At 42.2% G+C, this 16,642-nt stretch overlaps 1 protein-coding gene across 1 annotated transcript in view; it reads right to left on the reverse strand.

Moving 5' to 3' along the window:
- ANXA11 (annexin A11) overlaps positions 1-16,642 on the reverse strand; it is a 50,616-nt gene that overhangs the window by 7,074 nt on the left and 26,900 nt on the right. Inside the window, 10 exon segments of the mRNA XM_006018482.2 lie at positions 2,323-2,381; positions 8,365-8,460; positions 10,095-10,188; positions 11,238-11,294; positions 11,389-11,468; positions 11,637-11,727; positions 12,921-13,034; positions 15,067-15,161; positions 15,629-15,716; positions 16,459-16,642. The exon segment at positions 16,459-16,642 is cut by the window's right edge and continues 30 nt beyond it. Coding sequence (XP_006018544.2) covers positions 2,323-2,381; positions 8,365-8,460; positions 10,095-10,188; positions 11,238-11,294; positions 11,389-11,468; positions 11,637-11,727; positions 12,921-13,034; positions 15,067-15,161; positions 15,629-15,716; positions 16,459-16,642 — 958 coding nt within the window.

Consider the following 16,642-nt stretch of genomic DNA (forward strand, 5'->3'; position numbering starts at 1 on the left):
AAGACCCCTAGCAGTGAGTAGGGAGCCCCAACTGGGGGTTACCAGGGTAACCAGAGTGATCCAGTGGCACCCACCTGTTACAGGTCAGCTGACAGGAAGGGGCAGGGCCTGGCTCACATACAAGTCTCAGGCCTGAGGCCAGGAGGCAGTTCCCTGCCAGCAGCCAAGGGGGAAGGAGCTCTCCCAGAGCAAGCAGAGGGGAGAGGCCAGACTGCAGGGACAGCACTGAGACTGGGGAAGGATGGAGCACTCCTGGGGTGGCTGGAATAATGTTATAGCCGGGTGGCTAGGATTTATGCTATAGCCCAGGGGCTTGTGCTTTGTTTGTTGTTTTTACAACTGGTGCCTTGGGCAAGGCTATAAGGGGATGGAAGAGGCCTCATAGGGGACCCATGGCAGCGTGGAGACCCCAGCCCCAGAGAGGGGGCAGCAAGAAGCCCCAGAGAGGGGGCAGCGATTGCTGAGCGCCAGTGAGGGTGCAGAGCAAAACAGGGCTGCGGAGAGCCCAGGGAGGACAAGGGGGCCAAATTATAACAAGGCCCGGACAAATGTCAGTACCATCAGCGAGGCTTGGGCTGCAGTGGAGGGAAGGAAAAGGAGCCGCAGATAGCGCCCTCTGGCATCGGGGCTGTAAATGGGCAGCCTCCCTCTAACATCAGTTAATCAATTAATCCATTAACAACAAGGCATGGCAGGTAACAGGGCGGGGGTTGACCCATAACGGGTGGGCGGGGTCACCAGTAGACAGACCCAGGAGAGGCCCACCTGCAACAGGGCCTCTGATCCCAATCTCCCCAAGCAAAGCCATCTCATGGATGGCCTTCTGTTGCTCAACCAGCCTTTCAAGCATCAGGGATATGGAGTTCCACCGAGTATCCACATCCTGCATGATTCTGTCTGTTTGTCCCACAGCATCTTGCCCCCCTTGATGCTCCAGTAGAAGTAGCCCGCCACCTTCCTGCATTTTGAAATGAGCTGGCTGGTTGTGATGGCACCCTCACCGGCAGCCCTGTCCCCCTCCAAGACGTCCCTGATTATAAAAAGGTGGAACTTGTGTGTCACACAGCTGATGCCAACAAAGTTGGCATTACAGACCACCTTGACCATATTGGCCCCATTGTCAGTGACCATGAACCCGTGGATGAGCTCGCCGTGCCCAACAAGCCACTCCTGCACCATGCAGTTCATGGCCCCCAATCTTGGTTGCTGTGTGGGACTCATCCATCACCTCCACTTGAAGGAAAGGCCACCAGCGGCCTGACTGATGGCACCAGTGCCCTGTGAGGGAGAGGTAGGCACAATCTCCACCCCACCCTGGCTGATCCAGATGTCCGAGGTGAAGTATAAGGCCACCTGTGGACCTGCCTTGCACAGCTCCTCCCTCAAGTACTCCTGGCATGCCTCATACAGGGAGGGCACCACCGTCCTGCGCTGAAGGTGGTGCATGCAGGCATGCGGTAGGATGGGGCCATGAGTCACCTGAACCCTAGCCACTCAACTAAGGAGAAGGGCTGGCCATCCAGAGCACACATCTCCCCGATGTTCTGGGTGACTTTGGTCGCCTTGGGAATGCACCCAATGCATGTATGTGTGTGTGTGTGTGTGTGTGTGTGTGTGTGTGTGTGTGTGTGTGTAATATACATTGTCTATGTCTTTACTATACCTTCTTCTATCTGCTTATTTCATTGTATTTTGTCTTTACTATATCTTCTTCTATCTGCTTACTAGATCTTGTATCTATAATATATTGGAAAGGTGTATTCAATCCTTTCCAAAAAGAGAGACTAGCAGGAGATTGACTAGGAAGCCAGTCACTGCAGCCAGCCAGTACCTTTCACAAGCTGTTCCTTCCAGACTTTTTGCTCACAAAAGGGACAGAAAGGCCTCACACGAAGCCTTTTATGCTGTTTCTCTGTCCCTCCCCCAGAGCACTGGGATTGGAAGGGACCTCAGGGACAGACACTGTCCAGCTACAGATGTCAATATCAGAGCAGTCCTTCCCTCCCTCTTCCGAGTTTCTATTTCCCCGCAAACCCGCCGCCAAAACATTTCTGAAAAGTTTTGGATGGTTGTGTTTTGTTTTGAAGATGTTTTGGAGCCTTCCGTTTCATTTTGGATTTGGCATTTCGGGTGCCAAAACACCTCCGAAATGAAACTGCTACCAAAATTTTGCACAGACTAATAATGATGATAATGGTAATGACAATATTTTCATTGTTACTATTATACAATGCTGTTTCAGTAAATCCAAGGCATTTAGGTTATCAGATTTAAAAAAAAAAAGATATACAAACTTTAACAGTCTTGGCTACAAGGACCTACCTTCATAGCTTTATAGAGTCTTTCAGCAAAGAACGCTGGAGTATTTTTGAGGCATTTAACTGCAAAATAAAATTTATTAACAGGTTAGTTACAGCTAAATACAACTAACTGTACTTAGTGAGCTTGTTCTGAAGCAGACATTTGTTTTATCTTTGTAAAAATATATGATCGATGCTACTATCACCTACACATTCCATAAATACAAGCTTTTAATTTGCAAGGCAAAGCCTGTCCTTTTATATCAAAAAGGTTACTGTGAGGCCATCATTTAACACTACTACAACTTCCATTTGGTCTTTTAGGAAATACATAACATCCATGCTAGGAATGCCTCTTTGGATCAGCAGATTTGGTCTAGTTATGGGACTGAAGTTGGGGAGCAACACTAGGTATTCCCTGGCCTTTCTCATTCTGAGAAATTCTGCAAGCTTCAGGTCTAAATTCAGTGTCTTGTCCTACAAGTCCCAAGGAGCAGCTGGCCTAGTCAGATGTATACTATTCTCACAACTTTCTAGTCTCTTGTTGTACTGTTAATACTCAATCTTTTAAAAAACTTCACAGCTGGTTTCACTCCAGCTGGTAAAGCTAGGATTTTTGTAACAAAAGAATACCAACAATAGGGTTTTAGAACACTGCATGGCACAATATTAAGCCAGCTAACACATGCAACTAATAGCCACTCTGATCCACCCAGAAAGACGTAGCAAGTTACAGGTCCTTAAATGGAAGATGCGGAGACAAAGCCATGCAGAGTTTGTATTCTAATTGTTCTGGAAAACAGGTGTAAGATAGGATTTGATATTAAACTATACTAGCAAATCAAAATGAAGTATCTTACTACAGTGAAAATTTTCAAGAGTAAGTGCATAAAGTTAGGCTCCTATGGTGCCTGTACATGAATGTGTAATTACAGCACGTCACAGCAGACTTGATTAATTGAGGCTGCTGGAGTGTGGTAATATCTGCATTTGAGCTTTAGTTCAAGTGCCCTCACTGCCATTTTTAAAGGGTACCGAAACACAAGACGCTGCAGCGCTTTAATTAGAACAGCTCTTGGAGCCGCTCCAATTAAAGCACCACCTCTCCACACCCAGAGCATGTGTAAAAGTACTCTTAGATCCTAATTAAGGGACATCTTTTCCATAATGCTGAACATCCAGAACCTTCCAAAGAATTCAATTTATTTTGGAACCTAATTAGTTTTAGTTTTTCCTCTGACAATCTCAGCATCCTTTTTCTTCCTTTTTAATTTTTATTAATAATTATTATTAACCACAGCCAGCTACCTTAGGACTTTTGGAATTCTTTACTCATAAAGACTGGATATAAATAAAATGACTGGAATTTAGATTAAACCTGCTTTACACAGGAAATAGCTGTTTAAGAGACTAAATCAAAATCAAGCTCACAAAAATCCCATGCATTATCCCAACAATTTTTTTCACATTGATTTGATATGAATAAACAGTCATGCAGTCTAAAGCAAACTATGCAGAATCTATCCATACATCCCTCATAAGAATATTATATGGAGAGGAAAAAACCCCCACGAACATCAGCTAATTAAGATTGGGGTACAACGTAATGGTCAAATATGAAAAAGTAGCTATTTTATTTTTTAGCAATACATATTTCTATAGAAAAATTGTAATTACAGTAAAATCTCTTGTTATCCAGAATGAGTGGAGAATGGGGGGTGGGGGGGAGGGGGGAGTGTGCCAGTTATCTAACAATTCCAGTTATCCGAGTTATACTCAAGGAAGACAGTGAATATTTTCAAAGAATTAGTGTATAATACATTACAGTATAACATACTGTATAAAGAATAAAACAGTATACAGATAAAAATGCCACAACAGTCAGGCACTCCAAATGCCGGGACACCCAGCCACAGGCTGCTGCAGTAGGGGGGAGGGGTGTGCACACTCAGATACCCCACCTGGGCACTTTCAGAGTGGCACAGCAGGCAGAAAAGTGGCGCGGTGTGATGTGTGTACTCAGATACCCTCAAAGTGGCGCAGGAGACAGCAAAGTGGTGTGGCAGCCCGCCACTAAAATTATGGTTAATTAAGTATTTTGGTTAGTTAAATGCCATATAGCAGAGATTTTACTGTATTCTTTTAATTGAAGAAGATACAGATGAGAGGGACAGCAGTTCACATCATTGTCCAGGATGTGCACCACTCACTTCAAAACAGAGAACAATGACACAACATGAAATGCATGTCTTCTGATTACTGCACTGAGTTAAAATAGTTCACTTGCACTCCAAGATGTTTTTAAGATTGATCTAAATTACCATCTGTACAGTCCAGCAAGCTTTAAAGAAAATAAAACCAAAGGAAACAAATATTTTCGATTAGATATTTTGCACATAAGGCATGCAACACAGATCACAGCAGGGGAAAAAGGCTGATATATGCATTGAAAGTGAATCAGTACAAGACGATTAAGTTATTTACTGAACGTTGATGCTATTAGGTTCTCTCTGTAAAGAATTATTGCTTTGCTTGTATTCAATGCCCCCTATCCCATACCTACTTCTATGTGGGAGGCATCCTCTAGTTTTCTGGAGTCAACACTATGTTGAGTAAAAGCTCTCCCCATAAGGATTAGGTTGCAAGAGGTAGGCTGAGAAGTAGACATTATTTGTTCTGGTTGGTTTTTTTAATGTATTATCTTTCAGCGTGAATATGAGGCTTAGTGGTTATCAGTTATACAGTGGTAATGTGTAGCAAGAGCTATTATTTCTATTGTGTATGTCTGGCTTTCTGTTAGCATTCAACAGATATAATGCGAGTGTATCAATCATGGCAAAAAGCAGAAAAAAAAATCTCTCATTGGGTGCATCTACATGTGCTATTAATATGCTTTAGGTTTACTGCACAGTAAAATACTACAGGTGCAACCTGTTGGCAGCAGCCTGGCACAGGGCTGCTCCCACCCTGCTCTGCCCCCTGCAGCTGCCAAGGGGAGCTCCAGGCTCCTTCAGATGCTAGCCTGGGGACTGGTAAGGGGCACAGGGGCCAGTCCCGATGCGCATGGGGCTAGGAGAGCTCTGCCAGATGCAGCAGCAGCTGATTCCTGGCCCCATGCACAATCGGCCAGGAGACAACTGCCACTGCAGCCAACAGAGCTCTCTTGACCCCATGTATATCAGGACACAGCTGCTAGCAAGCCCCCTGGAAGCTGGGGCTTCCCTGCCTGGCAGGGGGTTTGCCAGGAACTGTCCCAGGTGTGGGGCAGCTGCTGGCAAGCATCCTGCCTGGCAGGCCCCTCCCTGCTTAGCAGGGGGCTGACCAGGAACTGTCCCACAAGCACCTGCCAGCAAGCCTCCCGTGTTCCCCCGCTCAGCAAGGGGCTTGCTGGCAGGTGCCCCACTTGTGGGATAGTTCCTTGCCAGCCCCCTGCCAAGTGCGAGGGCACAGGGAACGCTGGCAGTTGCACTGCTTGGGTTGCAAGCTTCCACCCGCCCCCTGGAGCAACTCAGTGCAGCACCGAGTTGGGAATTCTGGAGCGTGAATGGGGGCTGGGAAGCTAGCCCCTTGCTCACTCTTCAGAGCAGCTCTATGCTGCTTCAAGCTGGGAACACTCTGGAGCAGCTCTGAAGAACAGGGGCTAGATTCCCAGCCCCTGCTTGCTCTCCACAGCTCCCAGTTCTGCACTGGGAGCTAGGACGGGGGGCGGAGAGCTCCCCATCCCATGGCCCCTTGCTGCCTAGGCTGACAAGGAACAAGTTTGCAGTACAAATGCAATACTGTGCAGTAACTACCATGCAGTTACACTAGTACCTGTATTTACAGATATTAGTTAACTGTGCAGTAGTTTAATGTATTGCGCAGTACGTGCTTTGTACGTGTAGACTGACCCTACTGCACAGTAGATTAGTCTATGGCACAGTAAAGTGTCTCATGTTGTAGAACAGTGAAAGTCCACGCATGCGCCATATGACTAGAGGTGAGAAGTTTCTAGAGGGTTTGAACTCTCAACCATGATGAAGTCATGACCTACTTTTAAAGTCTGGGCATGCGCCATGTATAATGGTAATGCAACTATATGTCAATGCTGATATGTCAATTAATAAGGAAGTTATGATAATGTTACTTGTATTGAGTTGAAATCGTTTGAATCGATTCTTTTAAGTATTGCCCAGGTTTGAATTTGATTGGGTATGGTGAAAAGGGCAATGTTTGGACCATTGGGTGAGAGTGACAGACGGTGTGATTAGAAGGCTATAAATCCTGTCCAGAGCAGCCAGCAGGGGCTTGGGTTGGGGCTCGCTCTCACTCTAGCTGGATAGTTCTGACTCGGGGTTCTCGGGGTGTGGGAGTTTGTCGAGTGCAGGTTCCTTGCTGTGACCTGGTTGTTGGGAAGCTATAGTTGGGTAAAGTATCACCCTTTCCCTATTTGAGGTGCTGCGTACCTAAGCCGGTAAAAGCTAGAAATCTTCAGGGACAGCCAGAGGGTTTCTCCTGCTGACTAGGCCCAGGGTATTCTCATTGCCATCTATGGTTTCTGGGTTGTCTGTGAAGTTGCACAGCAGTTAACTGTGTAGTGACCGAAGCTAACTGGTATGTGTAGTTGATTGGCTGTGTGACCAGGGACATTGGGTATGGGGTGTGCACTGGGTTATTGGTCTCATCAGATGTATTTTATTGTGTTGTGGCTCGGGTGTTACAGGAATATTGTGCCAGGTCGTTGTTGCGCGGGTTTTGTTGTGCAATACACCTTATATTGCTCAACCTACCTGTTGTAGTGTGTAGCTACTCTTTTTAACTCTGAGTGGGGTCAGGCAGTAGATCAATGCTCAAGGAAATAACTTACTTTAATGTCCCGGAACCTGACTACCTGCAAGTCATAGAGGATTAATGACCCTCTGGATTAATTAGTTAATTGGCATCCCCACGGACAGTCCTTCAGTGTAGATATGTCCATTGTGATTATACTCTCTTGACTGTATGGCTTCAAAAGACCATTGTATTGACAACTTGGCCAAAAAGAAAAAAATATAAGCAAAGTTAACTTTTATACTGAGAGCAATCACTCATAAGACTATATTTTAAAAATCTCAGTTATTAGGAAAGGAAGGCAAGATACTTGCAGTATCTGTGCACGAGGTAGGGACTGAACAGGATATTTTAAACAGAAAGTAACTTTTTGAAACGTTCATAAAATGAGCTTGCAATTTTATCATAGCACAAACAAGTGACCTGAGTTTCCTATCATTCAAGTTAGCTAGCATTTTGCTCTTGATTTCAGCCAGAACAGACTCATACCATACATTTTTATCATTGTGTCCCAGTTTGTCAGCACTAGACCACATTAAATGGAAAAAAAAAAAATGGTGGGGAAAACAGTTTCATAACAGGGCAGTTGTTAAAAAAGGGTAAAACAGAGCAGAGGTGTAAGTAAAATAGACTTACCAAACTCCTTTACAAAGGGGAAGCACAGTTATTCTAATTTGTGAAGGTTTAACCCACCTAAATGGCTGTTCAACAAAACAGGCCCTCATCCAAAACCCAAGAAAATCACTTGGAGTCTCTCTATGGACTTCAATGGTATTCTGATACAATCCTTAACCTTGAAATCAATATACAATAGCCAAACTGGAAGGATTTAGCAGCATACGGTTAAGTGATATATTTGGTTGCAAGTTCAAGAGCACTGAAGATACCCAAGTCTCTTAGACTTCAGCAGCACCTAAAAGTAATTAGCTCTTCTGAAAATAATTACCCTTCAGTTTAATGCATTTTAAATCCCGAGGCTGCTCAAAGGAAGCCTCACCCTTCCTTCCCACACAAGTTGTCTTGTTTTAGTACCTGCAGGTAGTTTCTCTAGAAAGCTCAACACGGAGGCAGAAAACTGAAAACACAGGTTGTGTTACCTCCATAAAAAGCAACCTCTGAAATACTGGAAAAATACATACAAAAAAATAAAGATACATAAAACATATAGAAAAAGCAAACAAAAGCAGTTCATTCCACCACCATCACCACTGCTAAAACCACCAAAATAAATATCAAACAAAAACGAGAAACATACCTACTGCCAACATGCCCCTTTCCAAGTCCCCAGACATCTCCCGACATATGCTCTTCTCAATATCACGGTTACACATCCGCTGGTACTCGCTGAAAACTACACAGAAAAGAGGAAGCTTTTAGCAGTCAACCTTTTAAGAGAGGTGGCTTTGATGCATGCTGGGCAGGTATATTCTTTTCATATTTGGAAGCTACTTCTAAGATGACACTGATTATAGAACTCAGTTTAAATCCTTTCCAGGTATACATGTTAATTTTTTAATGCACTAAAGTTTATCCTAAGCTCTGGCCTTTGAGGAGGTATCATCCACTTGTTCTGCCCCATTTTTAGGCCATATATTTTTACTCTTTTCTGCCCTGCCTGTATAGTTACCCATGCAGGATTAAATATATAAGCCAGTCCCTATTTGCATATGTCCCTAACTTGATTCTGTTTCTTCAAAAACATAGGAAACAGCAACTCTAATGGAGGAACTACATTTAATATTAAAGCATGTACAGAACAGGTATCTGTGACCACTTTTATATACAGGAGTCAAATTGTTTCTAAAAGATTTAGAAAACACCTCTATTATAAAACCATTTTTTACTTATCTTTTTAACTTCATTTTTTTAAATTACTGTTTGTATTGAATGCTCATTCAAGGTTCAGAACTAATAATCTTGGTCAAAGTGTATCCTTAGCCACAGAAATGGTAAAAAATGAACAGTCATATTTGTGTTGTCTTGTCAGTGTATCTGTACTCTATCCTAGAGATGAGAAACAGATGCCACATTTGTCCTGGGATAAGTCATTTTATCCCAGGATAAAGCTCAGAGACATCCAAGTCCACTGTTCTGGGATAAATCCTAAAAAGGTTTATGGGATAAGTAATAACAATTTATCCCAGAACATGGCAAAGTACAGCTGAACAGTCATCCCAGGATTGCAACATTGAATCGATGGCTGAAAAACAGCAGTGCATTTAACTGCTCACTAAACCTCATTTTAAAAAAAAGTGTGATATGTGTACATGCCAATCCTGGGATATTTCTGTTCCAAGACAAAACACAAGCACAGTGTGTTCAGGGACAAATGCTATGTCTGTTCCTAGACTGAGATGCACAGTTGTAGGAAGATTGTTCACTCCTGACACCACTGCAGCTGTATCGCAGGTAGCAAGGATGGGAATGCTTCTGGGTAAGAGAGCGTAGAAAACTTGTGCTGAGGTGCAGAACCAGAGGCACTATGAGTTTGGTAACTAAAGGAATTCTAGTTGATAGTGGCATCTAAAAGACAATTCAACTACCCCCATCCTATCCAAGATCACCCAGTATTTCCAATTAAAAGGAAGCATGAAGTGTGTATGACAATTACAAAGTTTGTAAAGAAAAATTGTATGTTACTGATATGACTGTCAAAGGAGTGCATGCATGTGTACATGTACACACCCATAATTAAAACAAGAACTTTGCAACCGTTTCACAAAAGAACTATTTACAAATAAACCTCTATATTAGGTTTTGGGTTTTTTTTAAATGAGAGAAGGACAGACTCCCCTGCTCTTATTCAGGGAATGTCATCAATACAACGAAAACCATTTTTAGAAGCGATATCATTACCTTCCTATGACACTCAGGACTACATTCACTCTATTTTTATCTTTATGCAAGGAGAACAAAATAAAGTAAAACAAAATCTATTTACCATAAGTTCCTAAGCACACATTTAGGAAGTCTGGACACTATTACCTGCCCTTAGGTGAGCTCTGCTCCTGGCACAAAGAATGGCATTGAATTTGGACTCATCAGTGCCTAGGCGATTCTCTCCAGCAGCATATAGCTCCTAAACACAAAAGAGAATCACACTTCATTAGTTGGCTTTCCAAGCTAGCTGGCTTTTCCTGTCACAAACCTGTTATCTATGCACTTCGATACTTTCTGCTCTTTCACACACATCCCTTGCTCTGAATATTACTACAAAATAGAAGTGTCCTGAGTAGGACTAGCTCCAGTCTTTAGGTGGTTTAATATGACAATTATTTGTATCTATACATTCCACTGAATGCTTCATCACAACAGCTGCAGACTGAACCCTATGCCAAGGAAAGAACATTCACTTGTTCAAGTGAGTGCAAGTAAATCTTGCCAGTGACATGGCTTTGTTCCAGCTTTCATCCTAAAATGCTTTTCAACACTTTCTGAAAGGCTTGCGTTTCTTCTCTTACCTTCAGGACAAAATACACCCCTGCAGAAAAGAAGTGATGTTGCTATTTATAATACACCAGGGTTCCCTTGGTATAAAGAGCTTACTTCACCTAGATGATCAATTAATAAACATTATGAAATGGTATTGTGTTATTAGATCAAAGCATCTCCTGGCTGCACAAACCCCAAATTAACAAGCTTTGAGCTAGGGATACTGCAGTAGTTGGGAAGAACAATTTTCCTCTGCTCTGAAAAAGCATTTAAAAAAAACAAAACAAAACAAACAAACTTAGGCCTGTAGAACCCACCCCAACAGAAAGGACTTTCTCCAACAGACCACACATTTTCTGGTGGCAGATATTCAGTCTAGTTTCTTTCTTTAGGCATAAATGTCACTTGATTATGTGATGCAGAAAGGAAATTACTAACCTAAAATCAATTACCTACCAACTTGAAACGGAGTTACTTTTTTTAGAAGTAATATTTAAAAAGGCAAAAGAAAATATTTATTACAGAATCTAACTGAGCAACAGTAGCAATGACATTTTGTAGTAATAACAGAATGACTAAAAATAAATTAGTCACGACTCAGTGTACCCAGCTTTAGTGGCACATATCATATTAGATGCATCAGGAACTGTGCAACTAAAACTTCAGATACAAAGATGAAATAGACTTCTTACTAACCTGAGCATCTCTTTGGACAAGTGACATGTCAACGTTTGTACTCTCATCCCTATTTCCCTGTGAGAAATAAAATATACCAAGATTAATACATCTGCTTTGCAGTTAACCAAAGGCTGTTATGAGTGTTACCTCAAAGAATGTATGCAAGTACCTGAGCAAGTGAAATTAAAAGCCGCTGAAAGTGTCCAGACGTGTCACTTCTTATGGCTTCCTCCAGAGTTTTCTTGAATTCTGAAATACAGATATACAGTTATTATATACAGCTGCTCACTTCTTAAGTAGATGGAAATTAAAGCCTGAAATACCTAGTGTACACCTCAAATTTATTTTATATTTCTATTATGAAAATGTGTTCTGGCAGCAGATCAGAAAAGAATCTAAGAAAGTAGAAAGTCCAACCTGTTTTGTATACCCTGTTGAGTTCTCGAATGTGCTCATTACTGCGAGAAACTAGGATTTCAATTAGACAATCTTCATCTGTGCCAGCACCCTATAGAAAGAGTAGGGGAAAAGGAGAAAAATAAACACACACACAAGCACTTGAAGTCCTCATTTCACTGATGAGATATTATCAAACCAAGGATGATATAAACCATAAAGAAATACTGTAAGAAATAGCTAACCTGAACACTTCACGTCACTCGTAATACATACCTTCAGAATACAGAAATCAAAAGGATGATTTTCCCTGAGAAAATTAAACACCCCCCTCACCAAAACAAAAAAACAAGCGAACAAAAATCAAAAACAGACAAGTGCATAAAAGTGATTCCAAGTGTCATATTTTATTAAAGATGTTTATATATTAGATTTATAGCAAAAATTTTTCAGAAATGAACTGTTTTAAATATATTTCAGAAAAATTATATAGTTCTAAAGGACTATAGGTTTCTGAGTGCTGTTAATTTTATTAACTATTGTTTCATCTCCTTGAACAACCTGCTTTTCCACTTCAACTGAGAAATTTATATATAGAGATTTAAGTGCTTATTATTTCAGTTTCCAATCTGAAACAGAAATATTTCATATCTGTGAAGTTTTAATTTTTAAAATATTGTTTTGAGATGAATATATGTTTATAAAACATTGGATTTATTTGAGATAAAAATACCTGCTATTATTACAGTGTTTTGCATAGTTTAATGATTTCAATGGGAAATATAGAATGAGATGGGAAAACATGCTCCCATTTTGCTGTAGGAGGAAACTGTGGTTAAAGGTTAGCCTTTAAGCAATACGTAATTTTTTTGAATGAACATATCTAAGGACCTAATTTTCAAAGGAAACTGGATGTGCAAAATAGTGTTCAGTGGCTCTCCAAATTAGGCCCAACATGCATCAAGCTGGGTGCTGCATGGTGGTAGATTATTTTTAAAATGTTGGCTTTAGCATCTTACCAACACAGCAAGCTAATGACAGAATTGGGATTAGAATTCAGCTCTTGATTTCTGCTCCAACTTGAGTCTATAATATTATGTTATTAATGTATTCTATGGAAAACAGACTCAGGAATGGATTCACTTTGTTATCAACTTAAGAGATGAGGTATAAACCACAATGAAGCCCAATCCGGAGACCAATTTATGGGGTGGATTTAAGCATGCAGCACTCATTTTTATTAACTAAAATGACATCAGTCCAAATAACTCCTGTCATATTAAAAGTTTAATTTCCCAAACAAACCTTTATAGCTTCCTTTATTTCATAAACATCAAACATTACAGGACTCTTCATCATTGCCAAGATTGTCTTCTCAAAGTTGCCTGAGAGTTCAGATTTAAGATCTTTGATCAAATCCTGATTGGAAGCAAAACAAAAAGTGACCGTGTGGCTTAACAAATACTAAACACCAAATGGTTGTAGTTTAGGACTGTGGATAGATTGATAGGCGATGCGTAGGAGGGCCATGGAGGGGATGGGGCACATGTGCCCCCAGATTTCTGTGCTGATGGCAGGGTGCAGGGCTGTAACCAGGCCAGAGCCAGTGCCCAGCAGCAGTGGGGGCAGTGGCAGCATGGACTTGTGCCCTCCCACTGGCAACACTGGTCATCTATGAACCAATGCTAACACTAAACTACTCTAACAGAGAAGAGACTCGTTATTTGGGAGAATGTGCTGGCTTAACAGATGCAATTATTTCATCTGTCTACCTTTATACCAATATAGTGGAAACCAACCTAATGTAACTATAAAACTTGACTCAAAAAGGTTTTAAATGAAAAGAGTTTAGCTTCCACTTGCAGTGGAGTAGCGAGACAACAGTTAGAGTGAATCAGCTGTAGATCACCCCAATTCTAGCACATTTTTACTGATTGTTTGACCACACTCTAAATGACATTTTTCTTAACTTTAGGCCCCACTACATGTGCAGGGGATCCAATGCATGTTTGTGGGATCATGTATTAAATCTCATTGTGCCTTATTGCTGGTGCAGGGAAACCCTGATCCCAGGCTTCCCCTGTATGAGAAAGAAACAAGCTTCCTTGGCTAGGAGCCCAACATACCCATTGAGGCAATCTGCTCCCCAGACCCTCCAAGCTTCTGCAGCAATCCTCCCGACCCCAGGGTTTCACACACCTTCAGGGTGAGGAGATCACTGCAAGTTATGATCCTCCAGTTCTGGAAGTTTCCTGCACCCCCAAGCCCTATCGATCAAGGCAGCTGTGATTCCCAGGGTCCTGGGGTTTCCCACACCCCTGAGCCCAGTGGACTGCAGCTGCTACAATCCACAGGGCTCAGGGGTGTGGGAAACCCCTGGACTCTGGCGATCACAGCTACTGCAATGCCTAGGGCTCAGGGGTCTTACACTGAGCATGGTGCAGCCCTGTCAGCTGGCAGGGCTCCCAGCCTCAGGGTAGACCCTGCTTCATGTGTAAACACCAGCTGTAAAGTTAGTACGCATTTTTGAGGTCTAACTTTATAGTTGGTTGGAGCTTTTTATGGAGTGTAGCTACTTTGTGCACATAGCTGATATCCAGGAGCCACTTAACTGAGCAATACCTGTAACATATAGAGGGGGCCTTATTCACTAACAAAGTCAAGTAATCAAATAACTAATTTAACATTAAATATACAGAGACAGATATTTAACTTCAATCAAAAGTCTTCCTTGACCCAAGTCAATTCTCACAGGCTTGAGGACATTTCTCATGTTCAAAGATCAGTTATGTGAAATTCTTGTGACTTAAGGATACCATATAACAAGACCAGGATACTTCGCTGAGGTAAGTACCTTAATCCCTTGCAAAAATTACTTTGCCAACTATCTAGAGACATATACAGCTGCAACAAACGTATGTGCAGGACCACTGAGGTGCTCCAACTCTTTGCTCCAGATTTTGTTTCAAAGGATATTGTTTCTCTGATCAGCTGCATGGAATGACCACTAATGTGCTCCAGCTAATCAAAGTCAAAACTGCAGAAAACAGCTAAGCAACTTGCCCCTAATTCAGGATCTTGATGTGAATTAAATGTGCTGTGAACTCCCTGCATATAAATGACCCAGGTTTTTCTGTACGAATTCCAGGGAATATTTTTTTTTAAAAACCTTCAAAATGTAATAGACTGTAATAATCAAACAATGAAGACAAACAACATACAAAACTACGCCACGTAACTGGATTACAAGGTGGAAGAAAGGTGGACAATCAGAATACTGAATGGGGGCCACCAGTCAATGGCAGTCTTCCCATGTGAACTATGTCACTACTGTTTAATTGTCTCTGTGTTTTTTCAGGCAATGGCACCATTTGTTTCACTGATAAAGAAAATGCAGTAGATAGAAGCAAGCCTCTTTTTAATCTGCACCCTGCCACGGTGAAATACTTGCCTTTCCATAAGCCGTTTTGAAAGACAGGATGATCTGCTGCCTTTGCTTGCTTGAACGGCTTCCAAGACAATCTATTATTGCCTGCTCATCAGTTCCTGTAAGCATACATATACAACGTGCAGTGAACAGTATATGACATTTTTAGAACCATCACATTTTACTAGGTTATGATTTTGTTCCTACCAAAGTCAAACAATAAATTCCCTTTGACTTCAAATGGAGCTGAATTGTACCCTTGGATATATCACGTAGGGATATACACTAGTAAATCAACCTATGATAGCCCAAGTGAGCTCGAAGTGAGCTAACCCCAATCTCACTTGGAGCTCGAAGTGAGCTAACCCCAATCTCAGCTGCCAGTACCATAGAAAGAAATATAAACACACTCATAATGCTGGTTACACCTATGTTCTGTCCTAATTGACTAATGCAGATAAAAGTTCTGTTTCAAGAAGGGAGGATTGTCTTGGAGTTCGATTCTTTGCACATATAACAATAAGAAATGGCAAACAATACTGCTGTTCTACCTTCGCCATAAACTATAAACCCACAAACAACTCACCAAATCCTTTCATTGCTTTCCTCAAGACTTCTGCATCCCTCAGGGGGTCAAATCCTGGTGCATCAGTGATTGTGCCTCGTGGTCTATGCTAAATAAGCATATCAGCATGTTAGACATTGACTAACTAGAAAATTGTATCTTACAACTTAGGAAAAGTAACTATCATTACTAACCTGTCTTTTGCTATTTCCCTTGTCAGGAAATGAGCATATAAAATTGCAATGAAATTTAACTAGCCGACAGTGGTGTACCACGGGTGTCTGACTCCCGGGGACCAATGTCTGCATTTGGGCCCCCCCCGGAGACAATTCAAGCAGGGTGCAGAGCCCTCCCTCTTGCCCCATGGCACTTTCACAGGGAAATTAACATCCTGGCACACCAGACACCGGGGGAGGGGCAGTGGCAGAATTTCCGTACACCAAATGCAGGAGGCCTCTAGGCGCGGCCGGAACACCGCCGCCGCCCCCCTCCCCCGACTGGTGCCCAGAGTCCATGGCACCCTCCCACCTCCCCCGTCAGTATGCTACTGCTAGCTGATTCACTCTCATTCCCGACAATAAGAAAATTCAGGGGGGACAAGGCACTACATTTGCCTCAAAGTCACTGCTAGAAAAAGTTAGGTGTAATCAAGATTTAAAACTTGGCCTTGGAATTTTATTTTGGATAGTTTGGCGAAATGTTATTTTCAGTCAGTCTATATTTGTATTGTTTCCACCTGAAATGAGCCTATCATTTTCCTTTGCTCATATATCCAGTTCTAGCCTTGATAGCTTGTGGTTTACGCAGAGAAAACATGCAATGGAGTGAGAGTAAAACACGGAAGTCCTTACTGTTCCAGGCGTGACTGTAGGCATGGTAGATCCTGAATAAGAAGGCATAGAGGGATTCACAGGTGGGCCCGATGGATAACTTGGCATTGGCTGCTGCCCAGGTGGTAGCACTGGTGGCTGCCCTGGATAGGTCACTGGTGGCTGCCCTGGATAGGTCACTGGTGGCTGCCCTGGAGCTGGCAAA

This window comes from Alligator sinensis, unplaced genomic scaffold, assembly GCF_000455745.1.
Source record: "Alligator sinensis unplaced genomic scaffold, ASM45574v1 scaffold188_1, whole genome shotgun sequence".
Taxonomy (NCBI): Eukaryota; Metazoa; Chordata; order Crocodylia; family Alligatoridae; genus Alligator; species Alligator sinensis.